General features: G+C 41.5%; 1 protein-coding gene across 4 annotated transcripts in view; it reads right to left on the bottom strand.

Moving 5' to 3' along the window:
- The window catches only part of mtcl2 (microtubule crosslinking factor 2), an 85,894-nt gene extending 66,560 nt beyond the window's left edge, over positions 1 to 19,334 (bottom strand). For 2 of the 4 annotated variants that reach the window (XM_086214293.1, XM_086214294.1), the window contains exons 1-4: positions 17,964 to 19,334; positions 12,459 to 12,560; positions 11,990 to 12,112; positions 359 to 508 (exon numbers count right to left, since the gene is read on the bottom strand). In XM_086214293.1, the coding sequence (XP_086070419.1) occupies positions 359 to 508; positions 11,990 to 12,112; positions 12,459 to 12,560; positions 17,964 to 18,971 (1,383 nt within the window). In that variant the 5' untranslated portion in view covers positions 18,972 to 19,334. Of the gene's footprint in view, positions 1 to 358; positions 509 to 11,989; positions 12,113 to 12,458; positions 12,561 to 14,615; positions 15,002 to 15,104; positions 15,203 to 17,963 lie in introns of those variants that run through there. The other 2 variants (XM_086214296.1, XM_086214295.1) reach the window with 2 other exon arrangements.
- Positions 19,335 to 25,979: the final 6,645 nt, after the last annotated feature.

Here is a 25,979-nt window from a genome sequence, read left to right as displayed (position 1 = left end):
ATTTAACTTGGTAAAAAAGAACAAAACAAAAATTCAGGCAAAGCAGCAGACATGAAGTTAAGACTAGATGGGAGCTGAAATGGGCCCTCCAGCGAGTTTTCTTCAAAGGCCAAAAGGACAACTGACTAAATAAAGATCTACCAGAACCTCATTGTTTTGCTTAAAAGTCCAGTTAGGTCCAAACTCAAACAGACACTTAAATCTGAACTTGGATCTGAGTAATCTTCCATAAATAAAGGTTTACTAAATGACCCCGCTGGAAATCGGACAGCTACTGCTGCCCCACTCCCCACCCTCCGGAGGACGCAACTATATGCTGCTTATACTCAGAAATATAAAAGATTATTTAAGTGCATACCTTGTCAATCTCCTGCTGCAGGACCTGTTTGGCAACCTCCAGGTCCTGCAGTCGGACCCTCAGCTCCTCGTTCTCCTGCTCCAGACGAGTCCTCTTCTTCTCCACGCTGTCCAGCTGGCTGTGAAGACGGATGGACACGTCCTTTGCCACCTGAAAGGGAGTAAGAAGAGACAATTAAATCAGTGCAAATTTTCCATCAATCTCTCAACGGGTTAAATATGTTATTGCACTGTTTGTTTTGAGCAGTGCAAATTTGTTCTGACATGTGCAGATATTGCCAATCCACTTGGGAACAGAGGTCAACAATTATATTCAACCATAATCAAGAGCTGCAAAAACAAAACAAAAAAAACCAAACAAGTCATCAATAAATATGCTTCAGAACCTTACAGACAAGATTAATAGCTGGCATCATGGCGTGTACAACACTTTCTATTTGATCAAACTCTGGTCAGTTAAGGTGACAGAAACTTTCTGGGAATGCTGCCAGCGCAAGCAGGACGAGTTTACTGCAGATGAGTCTTTGAAGTCCATCATTTCGAACAGCAGGAACTCTCTGTACCTTCAACCAACACTGCACAGGGGTATTTCTGTGTAATACAACTAATTATGCTCATAATTAATGAATTAATACCACATTAACAGGAACTGATCTTTTATACATAACGTGATATTATGGGGGGGGGGGTTCATTCATTAAAAGTTTCTAATGTCGAAGAGTCAAACAAAGGCAAAGTCAAATCCCTGATGTCTGATAAGAAAAACAGCACAGCAGGACAGAGAAAGCAACAGAGACAAATATATTTATATGGTACTTTACATATTCAAAGGGCTTCAGAGGGAAAACAATAAAGATAAAAACAATACCAGCAAACAAGTCAAAGCACTGTGAATAAATGAAAATTTCACCTCCTGCTGAATCCTTGTGACGCTTAAACATAGGTGTCTTTAGCTGACAAATATTTTCCTCCACTTGCAAAACTTCTTTGTGACTCCAGAATGCAGAAAGAGTCCGACACTTCTCTTTAGCTTGAGGCTATTGTAAAAGCAACCGACAGCATCAACACAGCTCGCATTTCTAGCTTCAAGGTACAGATTCACGGCTGGCACTTTAAGTCGGAAAGAAGCCATGCGGTGAAGAAAGAGGAAAAAAAATGTCTTTGTGAACTCAAGACACCTATTTTTGAGTACTTGAAAGGCAAAATATACTTTTTGGGTAAAGTATTGCTTCAACTGAGCAGATGGTTAACAGCTTTAATCTCCATCCCGCTCACTCAGAGCCTTTTGGTTATTAAAAATGATCAGATTAAAAAGGATAAGTGCAGATAAACGAGGTCATTTGCATTAATAAATGTTAATTTTAACTTCAAACCATTTGGGGGGGGGGGGGGGCTGTATAAATCTCAATATGAAGGACTGTATTAGGTTTGAGTAAAAGTGAAACTTGAATGATTCCCAGTAAGAGCTGACAAAAAACAGCTGACTTATTTCAATGATGGCTGACACTGGTGAGATCAAGTTCATTCTCTCAAATCCCAACAAACCTGCCTTTTAATGGCAAATATTTTTAAACGTGTGGTACGGTAACCTAACATTTTCATTTAATGACAAAAACTTTGCACTCAGACTTCCGCAAAGTCAGACTACTAAATATATAGTATATTTGTCTGCAGTGGGAAGGGACGCCTGAATATGCTGCTCTGTGTATTTATCAGATTGTGCATCCGCATAATTACTAGTTCTGCAATTCATAATTAAACAAGAGTGGCTGACTTTTTGTTGTGTATTGATGCTTTCAGTCTCACTCCTTATTTGTAACATCTCTGCTGGTATAGTGTATAATTGTGTATTTAATGTGTATGCCAGAGTGTGAATGTGTGTTTGTGTGTGTTTTCTGAACCAGCGCCAGTGTGCAGCTGAGAGCCACAATGGCTCACTGTCCTGTGCCCACTCTAACCAGTTGCTCCCTGAGTTCCACCACCCTAATGTTGCTGGCCATGGAAGTGTTTACACACAGTATGAGGACTTAAGCGAGTCCCCCGTGACTTCAATCATGACATATTTGGGTGGAGATGTGTTTTAGAGTTGGGTCAACGTTAGGGAAGGTCTCACAGAAATGAAGGAAAGCCAGTGCGACGTCCCCTGAAGAGACAGAATGACGTGACTGGCCTATGTTCGTGCTTCTCTCAGTCCTTCAGATTGTTTTCTGTCCTTGTATCAATAGTTCCACTTGTGTCGTGGTGGGTTGTGTTACGTCCCTCTCTCTTCTTTCTGTCATTTCTTTCCTTCTATTTCCATCTACTTTACTGATTTCTTCTTTCTATCATTAGTGGTCCGACTGTATTCCAGTTTATGAAAGCTTTTCCACTCGTTGGTCTTCACACGCATACATTCCAGTTCAGTCATGTATAATGCTATTATTTATACTTTCAAAAAAAATTGACAGTGTGCTGTCATGGTCATTAGAGAGAATAAATGTTCATTTTGTACTGTTTTAGTACATTTGGTGATCATAAAATGTTCCACACACTATTGCAGACTTAAAAATGTCTTACAAATTATTGTACAACACAAACCACTCCCTTACATCATAACAGTTGAAATCACAACACTGTTGATTATTCAATGGCAATTCTTTTAATTTGAGGTTTTTTCTTTCTATGATAACATTGAGCGCAAACAACAAAAACCTGTAAAGAAATTTAAACCAAAAACACGTCCAATTGCTCCGAAATATGAAAAACAAAAAGAGTAATCTTGTATGAACTTTCCACTTAAAAGTCCTGAAGCAGCCTGTTGTGTAAATACAGAATTAGCACATAGCATTCAACTCTGTAGCGTGTCCAGTCATGTTAATGATTCATAGGTGGTTGTACAAGTAGCTGGTGAGCCGGACGGCAAATAAACGCCATCTCCCTTCACGCACCAGTACATATGCCGCTAAAAACACACAGAAATACACCAAGAGAACAGCAGGGTGCCGCTACAGTTGTCGATGGCTTAAAATACTGTCACAGTCCTACCCTGAACTGCTGATTGACAGGTAATCTTTGAAATAATGACAGGCCTGAGCGCATTATAACATGAGAAAATGAGAAACAAGGACCAGGCAGATCGCGACTGTACGCATAAATTCACTCTCTTTGTCCCTCTTGCAGCTCGAATGCTAAGTTCTTTGTAATAATAGTGTCACACTTTATATGAGAATTTATGCTTTAAAAACACAAATGAGTGGAGGAGAGAAGACTGTGCACTATAAAGCATTGAAAACATAACTTTGATGAGTGCATTAAATATCAAAAGAAAAAAGCTTTTGTAAATGTGTTTTTCCTACATGTTAATGGATACTGTTTATCCTCCTTCATCTCCCTTTCTTCCTCCTCCACTCTTCAACTCTACAATTTCCTCCTCTTCAACACTTCTTTGTCAGTCTTTAACTCCCATTAAAAGCTGCATTGTTCTTCTATGTTAAAGGAAACGTGATGGAATTTAACTCCATTGAAGCTCTGGTTTTACCCGGCAACAGAGCTATAGGATGTAATTAGCATTCTGCAGGCTGGTGAGAAAGTACATGTGTGAAATAGCGTGTAAGCATGTTACAGAGGGGTATGAAATAAGGAGGGAAGGAAAAAAAACACAAACCCACAAAAGCAGCCAAAGGGAGGGTTTCTTGACTGTTTCGTGATGATCACACAACAAAACAGACACAGCACACATAAATATACACACACGCACACACACACACAGCCACAGGGCAGACAGCAATATCATTCAACAAGTGGCAGTTAGTCATCCAAACAATCTCTTCCTTGTAGACTGTATGTGGTTGTGTGTTTGATCGTGTTAAACAACCAGAGTCTTGTTACACACACTCTCTCACACACACACACACACACACACAAAGATAAAATCTAGCAGAAAACAGAAAAGGCGTGAGAGAGATGACCGTTATGGATGCAGCCCACTGTGTGTGTGTGTGTGTTGAGTGCAATTTCCCCAGTCACCAAGTCAAAGATTAAGGTTATTGTTTGTTAAATAATGTGTGTGTGAGTGTCAAAAGGTTCAACTGAACTCCATTGAAGCTCTGGTCAGTTCAACTGATTGCTCCAGCTGGTCACATGCATTCACAGTCACGCCAGACAGGAAGTCCTCTTTTTTTATTAGTTTTTAGCTCAAATACAACTGCTCGTGAAATATTGCGCATTAAGCTGGACAAAGAAGACTTTGTCAATGGACATTTTGGACACTTATAGCTAATAATGCATGAAGGGCAATTGTAAGGGTGTTGGAGGGTTGAGGTTGGGGTTGATGGAATCTTACATTTTACATCATAACATTAATAACATCTAATGGTGATTACTTGAAAGATTAATAACAGTTCTGGGTGGTGTATTACTTGGAGGTTGGGGTAAATAGGAGTTTCGACCTGAACATAGCTGTGGTGGTGAAGTTTTGTGGCCGCATGGGGGCGGAAAGAAGCAGCAAATACCAGCTGACGTAGCAAACTTGACAAGAGTTTACACATCCAGAATTTATCAAGCAGCGATAATTCATTTGAAGATGTTTTTCTGGCCACCTGGTAAATTAGGGCATTTTGTTCTCCCACAATCCTGAAGGGCCTTTTAGCTTTGACCGGCTACTTCGCTAATCCTGAATTTTAACATAAGAGGATGGTGGGCAAGCTGAAGAATGGTTTAAGCCACAACATCAACAATTTAGCTGGAAGCAAATTACCCTGCAAGCTCTCCGGAGCACACACAGCATGTTTTTCTTAGCCTTGATTAGCTTAGCACAAATTGTGATAAGAGAGGGAAACCCCAGCTAACTGTTGAATATACTGGTGGGTTGTTTACTGACTAAACAAGGAACAAGTGTCAAACCAGAGTTGGACGTTGAATTTGTCATCTCTCAAGGAGGACAGCAGTCTTTTTTCCCCCGTTTTCCACTAGGCTGGGCTAAATAAAAAATAAATATGTGCCGATATGTTTTGAGGCTATGTGGCCTCTAAACTGTTCACACGGTTAAAGAGTAGTGGGTGGTAAAAGTACCAGGTCGCCCCACTTCAGCCTAAATTACAGAAGCACTCCTACGCCTTCTGAAACATTCATGTCTGCTGGTAGGACAGGAAATATACTGAAGTCAAATAAGCACTCCTTAGTCACCTTTACTGCTAGCATATCTACGCGTATAATGAACACGGGGAACATCTTATGACCATCTGGGGCATGGCAATATCTTTTATGACACTCTTTGTCCAGTGTAAAGGTTGTGTTATTATACAGATGGATCCCCTGCCTCTCTCTTATGGCACAGTGCTCTTAAATATACATAAAGACCTTAAGGGAACTTTAACATATACGCCAGCCCTTAATAAGAGAGTCGTGACCCAGGGCACGACCCCGGCAGGAACCAATAAATTCTACTACACACATGCAAACCTAAAAAGAATCTTCAGTCAGCCGGGGCAGGGATAGAAAGCTGTGAGGCAACAGTAACAATACCGGAGCCTCTCTGCTCACAATCTATTTATTACACCACTTTGGCTTTGCCCACTTCAGAAAACAAGCTCAGCAGCTCAGTCTTTTGTTTTGAAATGTAATTTTGTGGCTAAAAGCATTTTTCTCCATGGTGTTGTTTCCCCCCCCCCCCACCCACCCACCCACGTGTACCAGTACCAGTTTGAGACTTTAATATACATTGTAATAATAACTTGATTTATGGATGCCCTTTAACCCTCCTCCCATGCTTTCTGGGTATTTCAGCTCTGGTTTAGTGGGTGTGCTGTCACAGACATAACAATTTATTCTGATGTAAAATCTGACTCACACACTGGTGTTAGTTGTAGCTCTCCACAGTAAATCAGTCCTGCAGGTTGTTTATCAAATCATAGACTGCAGTCTGGTGGGTTGGAGCTACATCTGCACTGCAACTAAAAAAGCCTTTTAAAGGCCCCGCTCTTGGAGGTGGCCATTTCTATTCTTCAAATGAGCTATGAAATGTGCTTACAAAGTGCTGCCGTCTATAACAGAAGTCTGTCTGCTTTTTTAGCTGAGGCTCTCAGTTTATCTGGCGGTGAGTACAGCAGAATCAGGTTGTAGCTGTAGGAAAGTGTTTCTGAACTATTGTCTCAGTCAAAATCACCCTAGATGTGAGAATATTGCTACTGGTAAACACGACAGGTAACGATATTCACTGAGTGAAGGATTTTACTTCTTTCTGCTGTAAAAGTGTGAAAGGATTGATGAATATTTTTAATGTCATACCAGATAAATCTATCAACTATATTGGCTAGAGCCATTTTTCTTTAAGTTTAGAAAAGTGATACAACTATGAAATAAATTCGTTGACATAAATATCACATGAACAAAACAAACAGTATAATTTTGGTGTAAATTAAAAGCTTATCTGTCCAAACTTCAATTGCTTCTTTCTTGGTCGGTTCTACAGTCCTTGAGCAAAATTTGTTAGCATCTGCTTTTTAGACTTCATTTTATCCTGCTGAAAGACGTAGTAAATAAAACAACAGTTATTTTCTACTTCTCCACCTCGATCATCCTTTTCATACATCTATTGGAGGATCTGGACCCTATTGGAAATCTCTGACGAGCATTTTCAAGGCAGAGACAGGCGAGTAGCTTCAGAGACACAAAATTTGAACTTTTTTTATCTGAGCTGTATTTTCTAAGCGATAGGGACTAAAACATTTAAGCTGTTTTAATCTCAAGCGGGAATACTATGACCAGCAACAGACAATTAGAACTTTACTTTAATACTGCATGTAAAATACTGAGCATGAGCTTGAAAGACAAACACATCTTTTGCTTCCGTGTCAGATTTTTACTCATTGATTCTCTCTGTTTATGTCTCTGAGTTTCCAGCAGAAGTCTTGTGTTGCATCATTGTTGTCTTTGAGACACAGATTTCCAGCATTGCATCACCAAAATAACTTAATCACAATTTATCAAAAAAACAATAGAGCAGCTGTGGTGCATATGAAATATTGTGTCGCTTTCACGGTTCCCATTTGTGACTTTGCTGTCAACTTTTAGGAAAATAGGAGGACAATCAAATGTGCTCAGCTCATATTGGAAGCCACAGTGTTGATGTTTAGAGTGACCTTTTCAACGGCGGTCCAACAGTCCCACCTCTCAACACCCATTTAGAGGATGTTACATCATAGGTAATCTGCTGCACATCTATATATACAACCATTATGTGTGAAACAGAGAGAGCCAGTGGCGTGACAGCTGTTACAGTACAGGCTGTGATCCATCTATCTTTGGGGGGGCAGGAGGGTTGTAGGATGTAATGAACTCACACAATCCTTGGCATGTTGTCTGACATGATGTCACCTCCAGTGTCTCCATCCTTTGATTTATCTTACCATACATACATTAGCGGATATTGTTGATAGGAATCAAATGGGCTGTTTCACCTAGCCCCTTCCTAGCTTTTATGAACATGCGCACACACTCAAACACACTTGTACACACACATTTTTGCATATGCAAGTGTGGCATTGGGCTTTTCCAACAGCCCATTGCTCAAACTTGCTTCATCATAAACAAAAACAGTTCTTATGATGAAGCAAGGGTGAACAATGGGCTTTTCCAAAAGTTTTGGAAATAAAGAAAAATCTTACCTTTTTCATTCAACTTGTTTATTTGTGCTTTGTGAGTTAATATCAGGATCAGCAAAGATCGACTATCGGCCAAATCAGTTGTAAAATACTGGCATATCAGATATTGGGAAAAAAATATTGTGCATCCCTATAATACAGTAACTATATGTAATAACTGCATTCAGTAGCTTTCTCTCTCTCTCTTCAGGGACGAAGACACGCATGCGCACACACACACACACACACACACACACACACACACACACACACACACAAAGCAATGAGCTGTCCCTGTCTGATGAAAGTAGCGGATACCGCTCCTTCCTGTTTCTTGTGAGCATATGTTTGCAAAGTTAAGACATAACTTTCCATCAAGTGTTGTGATAGTTAAAGTCTGAGTTAAAGGCCATAGTGGATGAAATACATCAAGAGGGGTCCAAGTACGTGTGTGTCTGTGTGTGTGTGGGGGGGGGGGGGTGTTAGAGGGTGAGAAAGAAAGGGTGAGCTGATGTATAGTACAGAAAGTGTAGGATACTTAAGCTGTATGTGAAGCTCAGAGGAGAGAAATCAGATTCACTGTGAGTCAGCTGAACACTGGAGTACCTCACATCTTTAGCTGAAATGTTTAGATTACGATAGCTCAGACTGCACATAGATATCACGTGTTTTATAAATATCTATCACAAGCATGAAGCTGTCCTACTTTACAGTCACAGCTGGAGTGGTCAGCAATCTCTCCTTTTTTGGGCGCAAGCTGACTGAAGTTGTGTTTGGCGTTGAGACTGTGATAAGCAATAGTATGTTACACATACAGCACACTCTCTTGAAGAGATGGAACAGACAGCTTCGCAAGTATGTTTTACATACATCCTGCTAATAGTCTAGATATGTTCTTGGCAAAGCCAATAGATTACAGACAGTGCGGAAAGTGACTTTGTAGTTTCTGGAAATTTAAGTTTTAGAAAGTTTTTAATGCTGTGAGCTTCATAAATCAGGCAAAGAATGTTAGTTTGCAAACAAAAACAACCATCCCAATATGCCTGGATACCTTTTTGTAGCTTTGCCTAACAGAGATTTCTGTGGAATGGATATAGAATAGAATAGACATAACACTTTTTTTCCCCAAAAGACAATTGAATTGCCTATTCACATTTAATAGGAATTAAGGGATAAGAAGTGTGTGCCTGTTCTCTACTATGTATAAACAGAACTGTCTCCTTTGCAAAATTTTTCGAAACAGCCATTGTGCATCTTCTACTGCCAAGCTAATATTTTACACCTTTTGTAAGAGCTGCCATCATGGAAAACTGATGAGGCGCTTTAGCTGTGCTAGCTTGACGCTATTAGCAGTTTAGCAGAGGGACGGTGAGTCGCGTTAATGTCACTATGTGGCTGGAAGTGTAATCAGCTTCATATCAAACCTGACTCTAAATGTCAGACTACATAAATAAAACACAAGTTATAAAAAAGTACAGTCACATAGCGACAATTATCTTGCTGTATTTCTTCACCTCTAACTCAACTTCCCTGTCCATCATATTCGCTCCCCGTATGTGCTGTAGCTCCTCCCACATCTCGCGAGATTGGATTATAAATTGGCGATCTCCATTGTGCAGGATTGGATAATCTGAAAACAGATGTGTTGCCCAACCGTAATCCACACATCAATCTAAAACTGTTCAAACAATTTTTAATTTAAAACAGGACAAGGATAGAGGAGGAGAATTACTCCTCCTGCTGTAGGACCGCTGTGTTGAAATCATGAGAATGATGGGGAAAAAAAAGGACTTCCTGTATCTGTGTGTAGTGAGGGTGTGTGTCCAGATGTCTGTAGCCTGTGGGAATGAGAGCAGTGTGTGAGTAGGACAGGAAATGATGTCAGAGATTCCCAAGGAGATCTTCACTGCACCCTTGTTAACACACTTACTGAGGCTGACACAAATTAGAAAATAACATATAACAGTGTGTGATGTATATAAAAAGAGATGGGCTCATGTGACAAACACATACGCACACACACAAACAACAATTTCTCCATTTCTCAAACCCCCATTATATCCCCAACTAAAAGGTCACATGAACATTTCGACAGAAGACCAGGGGAGGGAGAAGTGAAGCAAGATAAGGGACAGACAAAATTTTAGTGTAAAAAAAACAGTGAGAGAGAGTTCATACGTGTGTTCGCCGCTCTGTGTGTGTGTGTACATTGGCTGATTTGCATGCATTTACATGTGAGTTATCCAATCAGGGCCTTCAAGCATCAAGAGAAGTTAAGCCAATTTATTTCTGCAAAGCAGCTCAGCGCAGAGCAGCTCAGGATGTCAAGGTCAAGTTGACGTATGACATCAGCTGGGCGTGTCCACCAGCAACACCCTGCTACGCTAAGCAAAAGTCTGGGAAACATCTTTTAATTGTGCAAAAAGCATGTCTGACGTAACAGCAGTAGAATTTAAAGCAAAGACAAAAAAAGGATGCAGCGTAAACACGTCAAATTAGTGGTTGTGTTCCACTTTAACAGCCTCTTATCCCATATTTTCTTTCTACTGCATGAAACATTTACTGATTCATGTTTGTTGTGATAAAGCTTCTGTGTGAAACGATGAATTTCCACTGTTCATTTTTTTCTTTAAAAACATTGACTCTTTTCATTCTGTAATTTGCAGAATTTGCAGCTTTTTCAATTAAAAACTTAACTATGCCTACGAAGCTTTTCAGAACATTTGCTACTTGACAAAAAAAGTTTTGTTGTTCAGAACATCCAAACTTTTTGCAGCTGCTACTTTTACTATTGATACATCCGTTTTGTTGTTATTTTCCACAAGAGTTGAATCAGTGTTGAGTCACAGAGACAGCAGTGACTGGCTGCTTTTATAAAGCTAATCATAGTGCTACCAGAATAAGCAGAGGAGAGACTGTGAGAGGCTTACCATGGGCTTAGTGTGCGCACACTTGAACACACACGCGGGCGTGCACGCACACACAGCAGAATGTAACCTGAACTGATGCCTGAGTCTTTGACCCTGGAAGCAAGACGACACAATCTTTCATGTGTTGAGAGAGAGAGAGACACACACACACACACACACACACACACAGGTTTGTCTCCTGCTGTCTGCCCTTGTCTTGTCACATTCACATGTACCTTATGAGAAGGGAAGATTACTTGTCCTCACTTCCTATGACTTAGATTGTTGATATTTGCACTCTCTTCCTTTTTTTTCCTTTATTCTGTCTTCTCTCCTCCCCCCTTCATCCTCTCACCCACCAATTGGCCAGTTTGAATTTCAAACAAGTGTTCAAACCTTTTCCCCGCCCCCCACTTTCAGTCGCCACACAAACCCCTCAGAGTCACAGGATGTACGGTCATTCTTTTCCCTTCATCTTTCCAACTATTCATCTTCCAACACAACCAGATGGTGAGACAGCAGCTGAGAGACAGACAGAAACAGCAGGCAGAGGGCCCTCGGACAGTGACATCATGGTCTCTCTCTCTCTCTCTTTGGAAATAAAGGCTTCATTGTATCCTCTATCACATGGAAAATGCCGGAGGAACATTGAGAATTTGATGGAGCGTATCCACAGTCCAGGGTCAGTGTGACAGAAATACACACATGCTTTATCCAACGCTCTGTGTGTGTGTGTGTGTGTGTGTGTGTGTGTGTAAAACTTTATCAAGGATTCCTTAAATGACTGGAATGACTGGTAGTGTGTACGCATACAATACTGTGAAGGACACTTATAAAAGAGTGTGTGCGTGTGTGTGTTTTTGAGAGAGAGAGAGAGGGGGAGAGAGAGAGAGAGAGAGATCCCTTCTTCAACCTAATGTAGCGTTCAGTGTCCTCAAGTCAGTATGACAATCAATTTATATGTTATAAAGTGTGAAATTAGAATATTTTTCCATCCTGCATTTTATATACAAGCAATATCCTGCTCACATCAAGTCCTCAGCTGAAGCACAAAACTTAACAAACGTCAACCAATGTCAAATCAGCCTGAACACACACACTCACCTTGACGTCTTGTTCCAGTGTCCGGATCAGTTCTCCGTCCACCTGTCCTGTTTGAGCCACTCGGAGGGAGCGCCGCTCTGCTTTCCTTAGCCGGTACTGCAAGATGCGGCAGGTCTTGTTTGCCTGAAACAAATATATTCACCAACATTTAGCTCATTTAGGAAAAATTTAAGTTACTGTTTTATGCAAGAATTTTTATTTTTTTTACATTTCAATAGGACAACACAGAGAATACTACTATATTCTAGATTAAAACTTCTTTCCCTTTAATCTGACATTTTGAATGTAACTAGATTAGCACGTGCTGCTAAAATAAGTCATATTCTTATTTTTCTGTCAACTCCGCTGAAATCATTTTGCAGCCTCCATCTGATTAGAAGTAAAGAAAACAAGAGCATGTATTTAATGAGTATGCCCTCTAATTTAGTCCATCTGCATGCAGGCACACACATAAACACACAACACAAACCTGCTCCAGCTGTTGCCGTAGTTCCTGCAGCTGGTAGACGTCATCCTCCATGTACATATCCCTCATCTCCAGCATCTCTGACCTCAACTCTTCCATCTCATCCTGCAAGGAGAGAGAATCAGGAGCGATTACTGTCTATCTGGAAGTAAAAGTACAAAGTATTATGCGCAGACCGGTGGGTCATGAGGGAATCGGACTATCTTCATAACGACTCATTATAGGTTTTAACATCTTCGTCATAAAGACCATAATCATCATTAGAAGTTATCTTCTATTAACTTTGTTGAGGCTGGAATCCCCATTAATCTTCATCATCCTCATAATCAGGATAATCATTACAATAATTACTGTTTTCTACAATGAACTGCAATGCAATATTCTCTCTCATAAAAGTGGTCATCAGCTTTAGACAACTATATATGTAATAAGTAAGAGAAAAGTGAACTGAAAACACTGCTGTATTGATTTTATTGGTTTTCTGTACAGGCCGGGAGGTCATAGGTCAGTTTATTGGATTATCTTAGAGGAAAATCTTAACAGTCCCTGTAGGGAAATTGAGTTTTGCAGCAGGGAACATTAAGAGCACAGGAAATTCCTCCAGTTGACAAGCAAGAATGTCAGAGTGACACTGGAAAAAAAAGATCTAAAATAAGCGGGTGCATGAAGTACGATTCAGTCAAAATACAGTTAGTGTATTCTTTCAGACATGTTAAGGATTAATTATTCATTTCAGAGGAGCAGCATGACTTGCATCATCCTGCTGAATAGTATAAAGGTATAGTCTTTGTATTAGCGTGTGCTAAAAAAAGGACAGGATTTCACAGGAAAAGTAAGAGCGAGATAAGTGAAACCTGAGAAAGTGTAAACTGAGTGTGTGTGTGAGTGCTTGAAAACTGTGCGTACAATGTATTAGCAAGCATAGAAGGCAGATGGAGTATGGGAGGCTGTAGTAGTTGTAGTCCTGTCATAATTTACTACAGTGGAGAATGTGGGTCAGCCTCAGCAAAAAAATCCAAGCGTAGCAACAACAAGCTCGAGGGATGTGTGTGTAATAAGAAATGAAGACAGAGAGCAACTGTGGACAAGATGTCTGTTTTTCAACAACCTACAAGCAACCTTGTGTGTGGGTGTGTGTGGGTGTATGTGTGTGTGTGAGAGAGAGTATGGGTCATCATATGTATCAGGTGCTAAGTGTTATGGTCAGCATGCAGCAAGACCTCTCTCTCTCTCTCTCTCCCTGTGTGTGTGTGTGTGTGTGTGTGTTATCGTGTGAGAGATTAGTCTGCACACCACTGACCACTGTGCCACATATCTGCAAAGTAAATAAAAGGAGCAAACAGGAAACAGACATGGAGAAAAAGATGAGAGGAAATAAGAAGGAACTGAACTGAGGGGAAGAAAGGAAAGAGGAAGAGGTGAAGAAAACAGAGCATGAAACAAATGTAGATGAGAGCGACAGAGAGAGAGAGAGAGAAAGAGAGAGAGACAGTGGAGCATGAGTATGTGAGGACATGGAACCTGGGAATCACAATTTAATGTTGCAAGAGAGAGAAAGAGGTGGTCTACTGACCTGCTTTTCACGGCTAACTAAAGAACAGGGAAGATGGCTTGTGTCATGTGAGCAACCAGCCAGTCAGGAGAAACAAATCAGCCAATCAGATTAAAGATTGTAATAAAGAGGTCTGGTTAATTAATTTAGTGAAATAAGGGCTCAGCAACATCTGCAGAGATAAAGGTCCTAAATACTTGCACTAAGAAAACTTTGTTTTAGAATTAGGAGCCTAAAATACTACAATTACAATCCTTCAACAAATCAATGGAACACTCGACATGACTAATCGTATTGTTGTTTACACATATTAAAAAACAGAATTGGCTATTATATTAATGAAAACAATGAAACAGATTACTCCCATCGGTTCTCAAACTCTTTTAACAAAGTATCATCCATCCAGCCTGATGGAGAAACAGGTGACATCAGCAGAATCACTGTTGGAACCATCCATCCATCTATCCTCTTCCGCTTATTCCTGTTAAGGGCTGCGGGAGGCTGGAGTCTATCCCAGCGACTACGGCCGAGAGGCAGGGGTCACCCTGGACAGATCGCCAGTCCATCGCAGGGCCAACACATAGAGACAAACAACCATTCACACTCACAGTCAATTTAGAGCAGGGGTGGGCAACCATGTGCCATGGAGGTCCGTGTGTATGCAGGTTTTCCTTCCAACCAAACACCTTAACAGGTGATTCCACTGATTAATACTCCTCTGTGGCTGAATGTCTGTTAGGAAGCCGGAGTACCTGGAGAGAACCCACGCAGGTAAACTCCACACAGGGCCGGGGCTCGCACCCGGAACCTTCTTGCTGTGAGGCGACAGCGCTAACAGTGCCGCCCCACTATTGGAACAATCTTTGATATTATTCCAAACTCAGTCCAGGGCCCCACGTATGACGCCTGCTGAAGCGCGCACCAAAAGCTTTCGAATCGCTAACGGCTCATCCGGGAACTATGACTTCATTGGGAACGCTTCCAGGGTTGTAGCCCTTCATCACCACTTTTGAGATCTAAGATTCCCTCCCGCCAGATAACCTGATATAAAAATGAAGAAGAAATACTGGTGTAGCGCGTTTGACTCGTCGACCTACTTCGCGTTTTGTCGTTGTTCGTGGACACCGCAGCTTTACGGCTCTTCCTCAGTCCAACTGAATCCAGGTTGAAGGTAACCGGCGTCGTGGCCCCACACCGTCTGTTGCTAAAATTAGCAGGAGCCGGTGACGTAGATGTTCCAGCTGCGCGCGCGCGACGTGAATGAACGTGACCACGTAAAAATATTCCAAGAAACACAAAACGTATGGTGAATTAAGATTTTGTTTCTTTCGTATTTTCATTTGAAAGTATTTACTGTTTTGATCGTATTCTTTCTTTTGAAATGTTTCTGAATTGTTCAAAAAAAGATTTCTGGGATTCCTTTACAATAAGATAAGAAGATATAATGTCCCTAATTGTACTTACAGCGCATGTTTAACCATATGAGTTTAAGATCATGTATTTATTGTTTGCTTGTACAGCTTCCCTATAGGTTTCAATTGTAGTCACAGGCCAGGGATTCTCAGAAAGCCTGCAATAAAGGTCATGTGCTGTCATGTGGTACCAAATGATAATTTAATTCATTGATTTGGACTTGTGATCCACATATATTTCTGCGTTTCAGCTGTAGGATGCAAGGAAGGTAAGTGAGGAGGAAGCTAAAGCTGCAGGTCGTTCATTATATGTGTTTAGCTTCTGTAAATCTTAACATAATGAGATACATAGTCGTAATTACGGAGTCCTATAGCTGTTAGTTATCTTTATCTCCTAATCTCCAAGCAAATGGTTATAATCTACAGAGGCCATGATACGGAGGACGAGTCTGAAACTCAGCAGTGTGTTGTTTTGATCCGCTGCAGAAGAACCAGGTGTTCCTCACAGCTGTCACGGCGATGTCTCGGGGGCTCCCATGAGGGTGGTCCATTCGGGTAGCACTGGACTGTCACACACACACACACCCACACACACTCACACATAATAAACAAGACTACAAAACTGCAGTAGAAAAACAAGAACACTAAACAAGAGAGTGAGAATACCAGCTTTTTCACAAGGAATATAAAATAATAAAAGCTGAATAACTTAGGAGGGCGCATGTAGTCTGGACTACCCTCAGACCCTGATCAACAATCAATAACTCTGGCTGCGAGATATTACAAAGTCAGCTCTTGTGTACGCACCATTTCATTCCTTCAGTTCCGACCCGAAGCTCTGGACCCTGGGAAAGTGTTAGGATGTAAACTGACTGGTAAATTGAGAGGTTCCTCCTCATCTCATGCCAAGTTTAAGAAATAATTGCGAGAAAACATGACTCCCAGGCAAGACCCAGGGTGGTCAAATCATCCTGTTTATTCAAGCACTGTTCATTCAATCACCCTCCTTGATCAATCTCTCACCATTATTGGCTTGTCTAGTCACTGCCAGTTAGTGCTTAGCTACATGCTAATGTAATTGATCCTTTCCCTGATCAGTCACTCTCAAGGCAGAATCTATCAGTTTTACTTGTGGATTCACATAAATTACATTTCACCGCTTGCAGACATGTTACAGGAAGTGGGAGGTGCCTTTAGGGTCAGGATCTGGTGAAGTAAAATCTCACTTGCTTAGACGGTCCTGTCAAATGCGATGAAATGTGTTTGGGGCATAACTAGGAAACTTCACATGCTTTCAATATGGTCTAAGCTGGACCACTACTGTTTTTGCTCATTGTTGTAGAGAACTTCCCGTGTCAGCCATATTGGATTATTAGAAATAAACCCACAATATTCATGAATTAGTTTTTGAATTTGATTGTTTAGTTCTACTTTGGTCAGGACAGAAAAGTCAATCAAATAGCACCTCCTCACAGGATTTTTTAACCTTTGCTGATAAAATACTTGGGTGGGAACTTTTGGCAGGTTTCTGTGAACATGTTAGTTTTAAAATGTGTCTTTGGTGGTCAGATCACTAGTTTACAGCGCTAACTACAAATGTACACCAACCCAAAGACGCACTGTGATCCAAAACCACTTGCTGAGACGATGTCAGACAATTGTGTCTTTTGTGGACGAATGTGTCCCGAGGCATCCGGGACAAGGACGTAACAGGAAAATACATCACCGAGTCGGGCGCACGCATTTACTACACAAAACGTCGGATTGTCGACAGGTTGCCGTGTTACCGTGTGCCCTTTGACCTTTCAGCCGATGTGATACAGTGATGAAACGGAGCACAAGACACATTTTGAGATGCACAAGTGATGTCTTACTGTTCACTTGTGATCCGATTACCATCTGTAGAGACGAGTCTCAGACCCACAACCCCTGAAGCTCACATCCATATAGTTTGCAATTGATTTGGAGAGCTGGAAAACTTGACATGGAACTGAGGGTTGTTAAGTTTCTTTTACGGATATTTAGTACAAGGGGAGCATTTTACAGCCATGTCTGTTTTGCTTGTGTGCTTTAATCATAGATGTATCATCCTTGAATTGACTAGCCTTGGACAGCATTCAGTAGCATGTCTGCATGTTAGAAGCCAATTCAGAGTTAACTGGAAGTCCTACAGACTTTATTATGATTCACTGAGAGGAAGTAGCTATGAGTGGGACTGGCTGTAGCTCAAGGACAATGCAGGGACCTTGGAACTCAACATCAAACGATGAGGGGCTCAACATTACAAGTTTTTGTAGGGCGAAAAATATCTGGAAGTACCCCTGTGTGGCTCATTGACAGAGTCTTGTTTCTAAAGTAAAGTGATTGGTGGAGGATTATGGAGGAACTCGTGATAATTATAATACCATATGTTATTAAAATCATCTCCCACGGGGATCTCTTCGAGAGGACCAGATATAAATAGAGTGTGATGCATTTAAATAAACAGCTACCAAGAAATTTAAAACCCCACAGGCTAGTAATTTGGCTAAAACATGGACCTACCTTGAGGTAATCGTTCTCGGACCTCAGCTCCTCTATTTCCCTGATAAACTCCTCCTGCATGCTGTCCATAAACTCCTCCGTCAGGTCGGAGAAAGCCAGAGATGTGCTAGCAGGAACCCTGCTGTCAAACGAGGTGACCGAGCGCTCCTCTGCGGGGGATATGCTCTCCTCCCCGGTCTCGATACCAATGGAGAGCCGGTCCTTGTCTTCCTTCTCCGCTGAAGAACAAGTGTTTCTGGCAGTGGCTGCTTGGCTGGCTCTGTCCGCCAACGCGCCATTCCTGAGCGGCTGTTCACCGTCCAGCCCCCCGCCTCGGCTGCTCCTTGACTCAGTATCACTGCTCACAGCGTCCGTGGAGAGCTTGTTTTCCTCAGAGGCGCAGTCAGACAGCTCGGAGCTGCTGTCCGTCGGGGAAAGCTTCCCGGGAGCACAGCCAGAGTCCTTGGACAGATCATCCGACCCGATGCTGGCGTCCGAAACCTTCCTCCGTCCTCCCCCGCCGCTGCTTTTTGCAGCCTTGGTCCCCGAGGTCTTTGACAACGCGGCGCCGGAGAAGGAGGATTTCCCCGCTGATTTTCCAGCGCCTCCTTTTTCGGATTTGCCATCTTTTCCACCGAGACTTCCTATCGGGCTGCGCCTAGAAATGCGGCTCCCAAGGTGAATGGCTCCCGGTTTCACACTCAGAGTCGGGGTCCCAATCCCCCCACGAATCTTTGTGAGCGACCAACCGGGTGCATCCTTCGGTCTGGCCGGGGATGGAGCTCGGTTTATTTTCTTCTTTTCACCCGGTGGGTGAGCTGATAGCATCGCGGAGAGCTCTGAGGTTTCAGTTCCGGGGTTTTGTTGCTGCTGCCCGGCCACCGCGTGCTGCGCCTGCCCGCTGTCCGAGCTCTCCGTCCCGCCTCCGCTTTCCATCTTCTGCCGGAGATGTAGTCTCCGTTCCTTGGGCGAGGCGAAGAAGAGGTGAGCCGGAGAGTTATGGACATCAACCTCCTTTGTTTTTGTCATTCATTCCGTTTAGGCCGAAACAAGAAAACAGAAATGAAACCTCCTATTTCTGGGAAACAGGAGGCAGAAGTTGGGCTGTGGATAAACAACTGCAGAGGAAGACAAAAGAGGGGGATCTTCTCCCCAGCCACAACACCGCTCCGGTAGTGCAACTGTGCACGAGTAGACAAGAAGAAAAAAAATGAAAAAGACGGATATAATCCCTCGATTGTACAGTAAACCCACAAACTATGAAACCCGTTTCTGATGGCTCATCCCCTTTGCATCTATAGCCTCTGTCTCGACAACTCCAGCTCGCCGGTTGCTGTCCAGGGAAGTTGTGGTGAGAGCTGGGAGCCAGTGCGCCGCTCGCCGCCACTCTCCGCCCAGATAACGGACTGAAGCTCGAGAGAGGGGGAGAGAGAGTAAGTGAGTGAGAGAGAGAGAGAGAGAAGGTTGCAACTCATTTCCGTAGCTCTCTGTCGCCACCCTGGCAGGATAGAAGGACCCCCGGAGAGAGGGACACAGGAGGAAGATAAGAGAAACATGAGGAACATCATTCAGGATATATATATATATATATATATATATATATATATATATATATATGTGTGTGTGTGTATATGTATATATATATATATATGTATGTATGTATATATATAATGTGTATATATGTATATATGTATATATATGTGTATATATATATATATAAACTGTTATCAAAAGAGACCGTTTCTGCACATAATCAGCAGATTTTATTTCTTATATATTTCTCTTGTAATTTGTTGTAAAATTACTTTTTTACAGTCTAAACTGAATGGCATTTAGAAAATTGATAGATTAACTGTTCATAATTCGCATCATTGTAACCTCATTTTCTGTTTGTCTATGTGTTCCAGCATGGGCCCTGGGCATTGCTGAACTCACAGGTTTTGGTAGTTTGGTAATTTATCCTTCATTATTTATCGGGTTTTACTGTTCGTCCACCTCTTTGCTGTTAGGTTGTGTCAACAGCCATTGATGTGGCAGAAACTCCATTGTTGCTGGTTTGATCATTGAACCTGTGACAAAAGCCACAGATTGTCCATCGTCATCTTCCGCTTATTGCTTACTAGTAAGGGTCGCGGGGGGGGGGGGGCTGGAGCCTATCCCAGCATCTACGGGCGAGAGCTACATATTGTATTATTTTCAAATTATTAGACACAATTTTCCCTTGAATATCAAAGTGAATCATCATATTTTTGAATAAATATGACCTCACTGACATCTTGCATCTATGCAGTTTATCTGTATGCACCAGAAACAAAATGTCCCTTTAACACAGCTACTGCCTTCATAACTAATTCAACTCCTTTCCACTGTGACAGGTCAGAGCGCCATCTGACTCTTTATGTGACTCCAGGAGTACATGGTAACACAGTCTAAAGTTACACTCTCTGCCCGTCACTCTCAGTGCGAGATGATGTTCAAGAAATCTGTGAAGGAAGACAGTGTTCTGCAGCTTCCTCCTCCAGATTCGTGGATGACATGTCATCTCCAGACAGGAACAGATGATTTTTCCATAATTCATGCTGAAATGCAGAGTGGATCCTCCTCATCTGCTCGCGCACACAATTAGATTCCATTAACGGTTGCAAAGGGAATCCTTGTTTACTCTCTTGACCGTATTCAGATTAAAGTCTCACCGCAGGACCAGTAGAAGATGTCGATACTGTCTGCTGTGGCAGAATCACACACTGTGAATGATTTATGAGCAGAAACTCTTAAACGGCAAACACAGAATTAGAGCACTTAGATGTATGGATTTGATCACCCTGAGATCTGCGCATGTTAAAACGCAGTAAAACTGGTTGTGTTTGCACTCCCGTCAGAAAACAGATTCGGATGCGGTTACATTCATGGTTTGCATTGAGCAGCTGTGTGTGACTGTCGGGTTTCAGCTGTAGATCCATTCATCAGACTGGTTTGATACATCCCATAGACATAGGTTCCTACAATTTTTTTTTCCCATAAATGGATTAAAAGTGTCTTCTTTACTAGTTTTTCTCACTTGGCATTCTTCAGAGCCGCTGCCATTGATCTGACATTTCTAGAAAGATGCAGCTATGACCGGAAAGGAGTGTATTTGAAATCATGTGATCTTTAAATCATTCATGACCACAGAATTACATCTGATAGATTGTACGTCTTTATTCGAATCAGAAATACTGGGGGGGGGGGGGGGGGGGGGGTCTTATAGCGTGTGTCGTGTAAATATACAGCAAAATTCTAGGGCACAAAGCCCATATTAGAATAAAATCTAACGAAGTAAAAATATTCACGTTTGTTGTTTTTCTTGATGGTATTATGGGAAGCAAATCCTCTTTGACTGAGGCACTGATTCAAATCATATATCTGGTTTGTTTGTGAGATTAAAAATAAGAGGCATCATGTAGAAGAAGCAGTTTGACTAAAACGTGACAGAAACAACTGACAGGAAAGACATGAAAACAAAAATGCTGCAGCAGGGATTTAAAAAATTACCTTTCTATTGGTACATCTGAAATTGCTTTTCACAGCAGGAAAAGAACATGCATTATTAATAATTCACAGGAGTTTAAATCTGAAGCATTTAATAGAATTGGGTTATCAGTAACTTTACATTTGCCTCCATGACAACATGAATACTGGGACTACTTAAGAAAATCCTCCTGAGATGATCATACTCTTTTGCATTTACATAAGAAGTTCATGGCATGGCAGGTTTTTGTTTTGTTTTTTTGCTGGTGTTCTCTGCATTTTAATTTCAAATAACAAGAAAAATTACTATTGAAATTGCTTCATAGAGCAGGAGAATACTCCTTTGACTCTGGAATGAGCAGGCAATCATTTTCCTACACAAATAACAAGGAAGTAAAGGAACCCAAACGCTACACAAACAGCACCCATGCACAAGGTGTCTTCCTAATAACGTGTCAGAAATACAAAAGGTGGTGTTTTGGCCAAAGCATTTTGAAGTTCCCTCACATCTCAGAGGTGTGTCTGAAGAGCAGAATGAGGAGTTAAACCTGTATCAGCAGTACAGAACCAGCGACCGCCCCTGCAATGTTAATGAAGTCCGCTGGTTGCTCTGCAGGTACGAGGGACATTAATTCTGCCTGCTTTCATGAGGAATGCTCCAGCTCCTCTGACACTCTCTCTCTCTCTCTCACACACACACACCCACACACACACACTCAAATAGACACAAACTTACATAAACTCAAAACCTTTCGTCTACTCCTGAACATGCCATTACCAATTAACTGATTTTGTGTCCCTAAGGGTGTTCTGGGCTCTTTTGCTCTGCCTCCCACCCCCCCCCCCCCCCATGAACTGTCTTTGAAGGCAACTGTACAAAAATAAATCAGTAACAATATGACTGCTCCAGGCCTCTCTATAGGACACAAAGCTCTCTCTGACGGACCACCACCAGCATGACAAACGGTTGGCCAATTAACTTTCACTTTCTTCCTTTGCTTTGACTCTGAGGGGGAATATACAGTTAAATATGTGTATCTCACAGGTTTTTAAGCAGAGTTTTAAGAACCATTTTATTAATTTTGCTGCATTCATTTGCTTGAATAAACCAATTAACTGATCATAGAGGCACCAAATGTTTCGGCGAGGAAGGTGAGTGGGACTCTGATACCCATCCATCCAACCATCCATCCATTTTCAATACTGCTTCTACGTTAAGGGTTGTGAGGGGTGCTGGAGCCTACCCCAGCTGACATTGGGTGAGAGGCGGGGTTTACCCTGGTTGGGTCGCCAGTCCGTTACAGGGCCATCAGGAGCAATTAGGGCCTCGGTATTTTGTTCAAGGATACTTTGACATGGCCACCAGGGTAAGTGAGGATCGAACCAGCGACCCTTTGGTTGCTAGACAGCCACTCTGCCTCTGAACCATACCGCCCCCTGACACTGATACCATAATGTCGATATCCTCTTCACTGCCATGAGACCTTGGATGGGGGAATGGAGAGACTGCATCTGTTTGGTAGTAACAAACATTATCTGAGAAAAAAAACAACTCCTTGATTTGTCTAATTGCCAATAAGAGCATACACTTTCTTGTTTGCTTTTCTGAGAGGAAAAAAATTGCAATACTAGAAATCTGCTGTATGTGCAGCTTTTCCTCAGTCCAATAATTGGAAGGCAGTCCATGTATTGGTGGTGATGAAGATGAGCTGCATCAGCAGAGTCACTGGTTTGTGCTCCCTGCTAAAGTGAACACCCCGACAGATAGATTTATCATACATTGCTTGCACAACTTTTTTTAAATGATTTTCAGCAGAATCATTCCGTGGCTAAAATTATTTTCTGAATTTATATTTTCCGTAACTTTCATTGCATTTTATTGCATAAAACTGTTTTTGGAATTGGAAGATCAGGTAATATGCCAGTGGAGTTTTCAGTTGGTGACCGTTCTATCAACCAATGAGAATTATGAGATATCCCAGTACATCCAAAATTATGAGATATTCCAATATATCCAGCAAATATTGAAGCCTAAATTGGTCCTCGGTAATGAGTGTCATTTCTTTCATTAGCACCTTTAGAACAAGTACAATTCCACCATAAAAAATCTCAGATACTTTCAAAACAAAGTCTGATCTCACATTTATTTGCCCTCACTCATTATCACCTCATATGTTTAACCACTTGTCACTTCACTTTTTTACACCACAGCTGTTGGAGTGGACCAAACATTGATTTAGAAATAGAACCTTTCGCCTCTTCTGAAGGAGAGTTGTTAACCTCAACAGTTTATTTTGAGTTCCTATGTGAGAGGCAGACAGGAAATGTGTCTCCTGCAAGCGAAATGAGTCTCATGTGGCCTGCTTTACCTGGAATAACAAGTTCCTACTCAGCACTCCCTCCCTCCCTGACAGAAGATGGCCTACATGTATATAATGATGTCAAATTAGAAACCTCATGCTGCTACTGCTGGATATCGCCTGGGGCTTCTCAATGTGCGATGTATGTGTGTGTGTTACTGTGTGAGAATAAAATGAAGAGCAGTGTAAATTTCTTCCACGGAGGATCAAAGCTCTCCCTCCCTGCTCAAGTTTCATTAAGAGAGACACTAAATCACCGAAAGCACCAGGGGGCACTGTTTCTAAGGTGATAGCGCTGTGGGAGGAGAACAGTAGAAGAGAAATTCCTGGAGAGCAAAGATAAAAACATGACATTACAGCATCATTTAACACTTTGCATTGAAGGGCTTAGCTGCAGAGATTTTTCTTTTTTTGCACGTCACTAAAAATGGAGCTGAAAGTAATTTGCATACTAACGTACTAAACTTGGGTGCATTTTTGAGGGACTTTAAGTTTTTCCTTTTTAATTTGAAATGAAATTTGTTTCACATTGATGAGCAGTTCAGTCTGAGAGATTTATATACAAATGCACTTGAAGATACACACAAGACTTTAAAAAGACATACAATATAACACATCAGATCACAATAGGCCTTTTGGATTCAGATTCCTATCTGCACATCAGGGAGGCACAATGTTGGAATATTTTTCTGCCACTATCGGATGAACTGACATTTTTACAACTGATTTGACAAATAGGAATTGAAGTTGGTACTGTCATTATAAAAAGCAAGTATATACAGTATAGTTTTGCATGTACTAAAAACAAATGTTGACAGCAATGTATGTAGCAATGTAAAAAGAATGCAATCTGCAGGTACTGGAAAGAGTCTGTCTCTGGGACTATGTAGGCCTGTGGTCCAACTGCCATGCAGGTGTCAAGTTTAAATATAGATCGCCATCTTGTGGTGAACAACATAACCCGCAGTGGCAACAAAGCCTGTAGCACAACCTCAACACGCAGAAGAAGGACCTTCTAATTTGCTGCTACATTTGAATGATAAAGATCAAAGCAGTTGCTTGGTCAGCACTGATTTGATTTTAAGAGGCAATTACACAGCTTATAGGATGTCTTTCTTCATATTTTTCTTTCGTTGCCTGTTTTCCTCTGGTCTAAGGATGCTGACTGTGCTTTTGGTCTGCTTTGAACCGAGAGATGATATCTTTCACTCTGTTTTCCTCAACAAACTCTATAGAATTGATGAAAAAAGGTGCACTTAAAAATGTTCTCCTCATGCTCATGGACAGGTGCTGTTATTATGCTGATTCTTTGTTGATCCAGTGGAATATTTTGTAAATGTGCCACTCCACATTCCTTGTGTGCATGTTTGCATATTATATGCTTGTGTGAGTAACTGTATGTAGTCTACGGTATGTGACTGGCTCTTTGTGTGGGTAGTTGTGCATTTGCTGGACTGAATGGAAACCATTTTCTCCTGTGCTCCACTGATGTCTGTTCCCCCCCTCCTCCCCCTCCTCTGTTTTTTCTCATCCTATCCTCTCTTTTCTTCCTCTCATCACACCATCGTGGTTGTTATGCAATGGTGGGAAAAGAAAAACTCTGCTTGTCTCTCAGATGCTGCCAAAAAAACAACAAAGGAATTTGATATTTTTTCTGTGTGTAGTCATGTGCAGACTGACATTTTTTTAAAACTAATTAGTAGAGTAAATGTCAGAAAACAGTCAAAATTGGTGATCAATAAGAAGTTTTGGCGTGAAGACCTCATTGTGCTTCATTGGGAACAACAATCCAAGGGTGTGGCATCATTGTTCATATTAAACTACGCAGCTATTCTTTTGTTTTTTGCAAAAATGCATCATTGAAATAAATCAACTCTTGTTCATCGAATGAGTGATGAGGGGAGTGAGAGGAAAGGAGTTGCCAGTGTTTAAAACAAAAACAATAACCCTTTATTAAATTGGATATTAGCTCAATCATAATTTTTCTTAGATCAAAAAGGATAGCGACAAGGAACTAATGACTAATCAACACATAAAACAGACTGAACCTCATTCAAACACAGGGTGAGTATTGAAGATACAGTCAGTGTAGAATGTATGCCAAATCTTGATGATGCCCGTGTTCCTCTGTGAGCCCGCAGCCAGTTCCAGTTACATTATTGATGAAGCA

The sequence above is a fragment of the Aulostomus chinensis genome, chromosome 9 (assembly GCF_037954235.1).
Source record: "Aulostomus chinensis isolate RoL2024-O1b breed Wild chromosome 9, RoL_Achi_v1.0, whole genome shotgun sequence".
Taxonomy (NCBI): Eukaryota; Metazoa; Chordata; class Actinopteri; order Syngnathiformes; family Aulostomidae; genus Aulostomus; species Aulostomus chinensis.
The sequence above is the reverse complement of the archived record's forward strand: the minus strand, read 5'-3'. Positions and strand labels throughout refer to the sequence as shown.